The sequence below is a fragment of the Zingiber officinale genome, chromosome 4B (assembly GCF_018446385.1).
Source record: "Zingiber officinale cultivar Zhangliang chromosome 4B, Zo_v1.1, whole genome shotgun sequence".
NCBI classification, from domain to species: Eukaryota; Viridiplantae; Streptophyta; class Magnoliopsida; order Zingiberales; family Zingiberaceae; genus Zingiber; species Zingiber officinale.
In genome coordinates, this window is record NC_055993.1 from 134,185,886 (window position 1) to 134,193,260 (window position 7,375).

Below are 7,375 nucleotides of genomic sequence, written 5' to 3' on the forward strand. Positions count from 1 at the left end.
GGAATAAAAGTATAAAGCGGCTTTTATTTTTTTATTTAAAAAAGGTTTTTTTTTATGATTTAAATAATTATTTAATTTTTTTCCCGAATGAGATTACTTGAAATGACAGATTTGTGGTTTGGTTTAGGGAATCTACAACGCGGTAAGATGATTGTCGGTGAGTAGATCTGAAATGGCTTCTTGATTTTTTTTTAAATCGTGGGTGATAACGGTTCGTTCGTCCCAACCAAATTCTAGTCGGTGACTGAATAAATCAAAAGTACTACCAACCTTCGTAAGTTATTTATTATCTGGAGTTCTTTCGTTAAGATTATCATGTTACTCGAGGTATGATACAGGGGATGTGTCATTCTTATTTATGATCGGATTATGATTGTGATCTGACATAAATGATTACGATCCCTTCTTAAGTTTATTGTCCCCATCAGATTATAAATTTTACTCGGAGCGGGCGGCCGGAGGTCGCCCAGAGGACACCTTCGCTCGACGCCCAGTACAATGGCGGAGCCAGCCAGGATCAATTACCTGGGCTGATCTCAAGATGTGGGTCACAAACGTTGACATCGAGATTGTCAACGACGTCATTCTAAGCTAGCTGCTGACGGCGACATCGCCGCCCCGGGCTAGCCGCCGACGTCGACATCGCCACCCCAGGCTAATCCCTAATTTTTCTCATTTTTTCCCTTTCTTCCCTTGTAATTTTTGTTCTCACCGTTGTTGGCTACCCGGGCTGTAGCCAGGGTAGCCATGAACTTGGCTCCGTCCTTGGCCCAGTAACCTGACCACTTATCTACTACCGGAGGTCTCCGGATGGTCTCCGATCGTCCGCTCCGAACAAAAACTATAACCTGGTGAGGACGATGAACCCAGGAAGGGATCGCAATAATTTGCGACTGGATCACTACTACGATCCGACCGTAAATACGAGTGGCACATCCTATGGATTATAAAAAAGTGGTCCAGGAGATCTGTGCTCATGATACTCCTAGTTAATTATTTTTTTTATTATCTAAAATTTTAATAATTAAGTCTCAATTAATTTAATAAAGTATAAAATTAAATTATGTTAATTTTTTTTTCATATCTAAAATAATTTTAATTTATTAATAATTTTCAAAGACACATCAATAAAGGATTTACAGTTAAAAAATGATTAATTAGATCGGGAACATTGAGCATGGGGTGAATGTGATCGGTCTGGTCCCACGAAAGTTTCTCACCAACCATCAAGATAAATCGGGAAGCACTCTCAGCGAGCAGCGCAGGAACTCGACATCCTTTAGTTGTGTGCCCCATTTGAAGGAAAAATTCCTATAAATTCGTTATAACAGGGGGTGCCTCGGTGACAACCTAGATATCCTACCGCTGCACCATAACCCCGAGGGTCAGGATTTACAGTTCAAGACTTAGTAACAGTATATTATTGAGATTTTTTTTCATTAATCAATCAGAAATCTAGAGTTCGAGACTCAACTGCGACGTATTACTAACAATTTTTCTCATTAATCAATCAGAAATTTAGAGTTCGAAACTCAACTGTAATAGACGTATTATTGAGAATTTTCTTTATCAATAATTTTTTACATTTTTTTTTATTAACATTAAGTATGATATTAAATTAATTTTTTATAAAAAGGAGTCTATTACACTAACTTACTATTAGAAGAGTCGCTAGTTCAAAGAAAAAATCTCTTTTATACTCAAACTTAAATTTTTTTTAATTATCCATTAGAGTATTCACCTGTTTATCTATAATATCTCAAAAATTTAAGATAAATTATTTATTTTATTAAATTTAGATGATTAATTTTTTTAATGGTACATTTTAGTCCTAAAATTTTCAGGATCTTTATTTTTTTCCTTCTGTATTTTATTATTTATTATTTTTTCTCTCTCACACAGTATTATGTATTTTTTATTATCCGGTTCATTTTCTAAATAGCTGACGTAAAAATTATTTTTACTAAACGGAAGCTCATGTGATGCCGGAACCTACCTGCTTTGAACATTAAATGAAAGTCGAGTGGCCCATTTACTTTATTTAAGATTTGACCTTCACGGATTCAGTCCTCTCCGCCTCGCGCCCTCTCTCGTTTTCCTCCGCTCTCGCTCCGCTTCCGCCGTCGGAACTCAGAGAGAGGGGTGGGTAGGGCGACTGAGAGATGGGCCACGCGCTGAGCTGCGCTGGATCGACCCGCGACCGTGACTTCTTCGCTTCAGTCCGAGCAGGCCGCTTGGAGTCAGTGCGCACCGCCGTCCGACAAGATCCCTCCTTGCTCCTCCGCGAGATCTTCTTCGATCGCCTTTCCGCTCTCCACATCGCCGCCGCTAATGGTCATGTGCAGGTGCTCCGGAACATTCTTCTTTTTCGTGTAAGCTGTGTGTTTTGGGGGATCCTTCAAGGTGTTTGGAAAACTTACTTTGCAGATCTTGTCGATGATCCTGGAGAAGTCTTCCAATCCTGATATAGTTAATCGGCACAAACAGGTCCTGAGTTTTTTTTTAAAATATTTTTATTTAAAAAATAAAAGATACGGCCTTTTAGGGCGTTTCCAGTTTTTTGGACAACAATATATTATTTATACTAGATCTGTATGTAAATTTTAGACTCCACTGATGCTGGCTGCGATTCATGGGAAGATAGCTTGCGTGCAAAAGCTGCTTGAGGCTGGCGCAAATGTGAGTAATGATCGCATTTGTTGCCCCACTTTTTGGTTCATATGTTCGCTCTGATTTTTTTTTTTACTTGTAATGGAAGGATGACGATGTTTCAGTTCTTTGTGGTTAGATTCTGATGTTCGATTCGTTAAAGGGAAGAACTTGCCTACATCATGCTGCCTACTATGGCCATTCAAATTGTCTGGAAGCCATTCTCTCGGTAGCCCGATCCACTGCCGTTGCAGATTCTTGGTGACTTTTTCTCAAGAACCTCGATTCATTTTGATTGATGATCCTTGGTATTGTTTGGATTACTTAGCTTTGCAATCTTCTTTTTGGCAAACAATCTTTAGGGGATTTGCCCGATTTGTAAATGTTGGGGATGAAAGTGGGGCGACACCTCTACATCTTGCAGCATGGCGAAGACGGACCGAGTGTGTCCATGTACTCTTAGACAACGGGGCTCTTGTTTGCGCTTCCACTGGGGGATATGGGTATTTTGATTGATTTATATACTTGATCACTTGCCATTATCTTTGTGTGTGAATTTTGTGTTTTGAGCTCAAAATCCATTTTTCAGTCATCCTGGGAGAACACCTCTACATTTGGCTGCTCGTGGAGGAAGTTTGGATTGTGTTCGTGAGTTGCTTGCATGGGGCGCTGATCGGCTCCAGAGGGATTCATCTGGGTGGGGATATTTTATGTCTTCAAATTGTCAATACACTTGAAGAAATTTACAATTGGCAAATTTGGTGATTATGTTCCAAACAATCATGCATTGTCTGTTCTGGAATTTTTCAGGCAGCATTTAGCCTCTTTTATCTTAGCCGTCTTTCAAATTGAGATGAATTATAATGAATTAATTCTCATACATCAGGAAGTAAATTTAAGAAATTTCTTCTATCTTAATGTTCTAGCTATCTATCTAGCTACAAACTAATTCAAAATTTCTTTGTTAAAGCGTATCTTCCGTTATTAGTGGTATATGATTTTTGAGACAATTTTGCCTTTCTTTTACTGTTAGTCATATCCTGATCTGTTTACCACAGGCTAATACCATATTCTGTAGCTATAAAGCACAACCATGGAGCTTGTGCAGCTTTGTTAAATCCATCTGCAGCAGAACCTCTGGTTTGGCCTTCTCCATTGAAGTGCATCAACGAACTTGATCCAGATGCAAAGGCTCTTCTAGAAATAGCTCTAATGGAGGCTAACAAGGAAAGGGAGAAGATGATATTGAATGAAACAGAAGAATTGTTATCATCTCCTGCAAATGTGGAAGAAGCATTTGATGATGATGCTTCTGAGGTACTACACGTTTCCTTTATTATCTGTTTGAGGGGAGAAACCCTAATGATTTTCTACTTATAATACATATATTAATAATGAATTTTTGGCTAATAGATCTTATTAGCTTTGATTTTATGGCAGTTTGGCAGTTCATTCACTTGTTTAACATATCTATCTTCTTTGACAGTTATTAACAATAGCGTATTATTGACAAATACATGATTGTGATTAGGCGTAAAAATTGAGTTAATGCTAAACACGCCTTTATGAGGAATAAGTACCTCAACTTTGCTTACAAAGCAGATTGTGCACTAAATCCTTGATGAGCCTTGTGATTTGGACAAAGGTAATTGTATACTTGCGCACCAAGGCATGTTAACCTCAGCTGTCTCGGGCTGTTTATATGGATTTCATCCCTGCTTTGGGGTATATGCAAATACAACTAGTAATATTAAGATCTCTTAAATCACTAGTGTTGCTAGCTATAAATTCTATTAAAACAGTCATTAAAAGGTAGCTTGTTTTGCCCGCTTGATCTTTGATTGTCAATTTACTAGAACAAGTTTAGATGTTTGTTTTAGTAATTAGCAAGATAATTGATAACATAACTATATAAATTTACAAAAGCTAAATGACGGATACATATGTCGGAGACTGTTTATTTTATTCATTGTGGAGAATGATCTTGCAGGCAAGTGATACGGATCTGTGTTTCATCTGCTTCAGCCAAGTCTGCACCATTGAAGTTCAAGACTGTGGGCATCAGATGTGTGCTCGCTGCACGTTAGCTCTTTGCTGTCACAACAAACCCAACCCCACAACCTTGTGCACGCCCTCTCCAACATGCCCTTTCTGCCGCAGCAACATTGCTCGACTAGTGGTCGCGAAAACAAAGGCCATAGACAAGGAGGAGAAGGGCACTGACTATAAGCTGAGGAGATCCAAGAGGCTGGGGAATTTTAGTGGGGGAAGTAGTAGCTTCAAGGGCGTGGCCTTGTCTATGGGATCATTTGGTAGGATGGGTCGCTCGGGGCGCATAATGAGCAGTGAAGATATGGAGGATAAACCAATGTAAGTGTGTTTCAACAGTATCCTAGCTACCAGTTTTGGCACTCCAATAAAATCTTGCAGATGGAGTCCATTCCTTGTGTAGATTCTCACTCTGAAGCCATTAAATAAGCAGAGCGGAATGATGTTGCCCAGTCTATCAAGATCGAAGATTATGTTCTTTAAGAAAGATAAAGTTTGTATGTTCACATATCTAAATAGCTTCAGAACCATTTATCAGAATATATAGAGAGAGAGAGAGTGCCATTTCGCAAGCTCTCCTACAGCATGAAAGCTTTACAATGTGAATGGGCATTTCATTTACCAATTTCTTACTTATTCAAGCTTAGTATTCATCCAACGATCAACCACCATTCATAGACTTAAACTTCTTGTTAAAATTCTCTGAGAATTAGAATAACAACAGATTAATGCGGCCCAAAATGTTTCCAAATAAGTAAAGAAACACTACAATTTTAAGAAAAATATCAAATGTAATTTGTTTTTTGTATCAAAGCGGCAAACTCGTGACAAGTTGCAGACAGTAAAGAAACACAATACAGTTGCACCAAAGCCTCATTTGCATTCAATGATTGGTTGACAGTTGACCAATCAGCAGGGGTTCCCAACTCAACAAGGTGTTGTGGATGGGGATGGGAGCTGAGTCAACGCCTTGATTTTTATCGTTTAACTTATCACGTGGACTCCGTGGTTGACCAACAACGAAAGTCCCGTTCAACCCCTCCACCTCTAATCATGTCGTTGACCAAAATGATTTTTTGAAGATCCATTTGAACTAATGACGGTGATGGTCGAAGGAGTTGAATGGACAACCAGGGGCAAAAAGTCATATGTTGATATTGAACGTCCCATACGATCGATCTCTATCTGTAGACAGATAAATCACATATGATTTTACCTTTGAATAGTATTTTGCTGTCATAAATTGACTTCTAAATCTCTTTATGGTAAGACCTCAATGATCATATATCCATCCCATGAGGGCGAGTTGAATGGATAACTAGCCTGTAGAATAATGAGTGTTAATTGAGAAATAACATAAATATGGTTCTTGTTATAGGAGATCTTAGTGGTGATTTAGAAAAAGTAGAGATTATGTTTAAGGAGTCTAACAATGCAATTCTCAGGTTTACTATAAGAATTGTAGGGAGAAGCCACCTATCACTATAAAAAAAAATTATTTTAAAATTCAAAGCAGGTGAGACACCCTTATTTAATAAGCCTTACTAACTTGATTTTGTCTAGATTTCTAGTAATATAAATATTTAATCTCTCTAAAGTGGAGAAAAGAGATACATTATTAAAAGCTTAAATGTTGAAGTCTTTCGGTCTTTGTCTTACTCTTAGATTCTATTGACCACTAATTAACTAAAGCATAAGAGAATTACAAGGTTAACAATGATTTCTTTGTTCTCCAAAGTTGTCCGAGAGCTTATATATCTTTAGCATCATTGTTCACTCATTGGACACCTACGATTGACTAAGTTCAATCGATTGAAGCACCAAAATATAAACATTGGACTTCAATTACTATATATCTAGTCAATTGGAATAACCTTCCAATCAACTACTAATCTTTAATTGACTAACAACTCTCGAATACAAACATTCTATTGACTTAAATTTTGCATTCAATATAATTTACCGTCAACACTTGATCAGTCAACTAGTTATAAACCTTTATCCAATCAATGAAATGCTTGCCGTCAGTTACCGTAAGGTCTTGAATATGTGCTAGTTGGCAAACAAAACTTGGGGATGTCCCAAAGTTAATAGCTCAATTAGTGTAGGGGTGGAAAAAATATTAAAAATTTCAGTATACTGTATATATAATATTGATAGTTATCATTTATATTAAAGTTTTTGGTATATCGAAAAGTTCGATATGATATAATACTGTACTGAAATTTTCAGTATTGGTATTAGTATAATATTTATCATTTTTGATATTTCGGTATATACCGAAATATCCAATATAATTTTTTATAAATTATTTATTATTTTATTAGGCTTAAAAGTTGTATGGGACATACTACAATTGATATTAAAAAATAATAATAATCTCACTTACATTGAATTAAGATTAAATATAAATTATTTATTATCATTTAAAAGTTGCTTTGGAATATTAGCGAGATAAAGATTTTTCTTCTCCTTCATCATCTTCGTTGTCGAATTAGACAAAAAAATCAAGACACTCTTGACTCCTCCCCACCTTAAGCTCGTCAATGCCCCCTCCCTTTATGACCGACTCCCCTTTTTGATCTCTTTCTCCTTTCCTTTTTTCGAAAAGTCTATGGACTCAGTTCTCTTAAAACCCTAACCCAAAATCATCTTCTCATCTCCCTTCTTATTTCTC

At 37.0% G+C, this 7,375-nt stretch overlaps 1 protein-coding gene across 1 annotated transcript; it reads left to right on the top strand.

The window, feature by feature from the left end:
- Positions 1–2,036: 2,036 nt before the first annotated feature.
- On the top strand, positions 2,037–5,304 carry LOC121976863 (E3 ubiquitin-protein ligase XB3-like). The gene is made up of 8 exons (XM_042529251.1): positions 2,037–2,345; positions 2,428–2,487; positions 2,608–2,679; positions 2,789–2,910; positions 3,012–3,152; positions 3,239–3,346; positions 3,708–3,966; positions 4,640–5,304. Exons 1-8 carry the CDS (start codon positions 2,163–2,165, stop codon positions 5,021–5,023), a joined length of 1,329 nt encoding a protein of 442 aa, XP_042385185.1. The 5' UTR covers positions 2,037–2,162; the 3' UTR covers positions 5,024–5,304.
- The last annotated feature ends 2,071 nt before the right edge of the window (positions 5,305–7,375 follow it).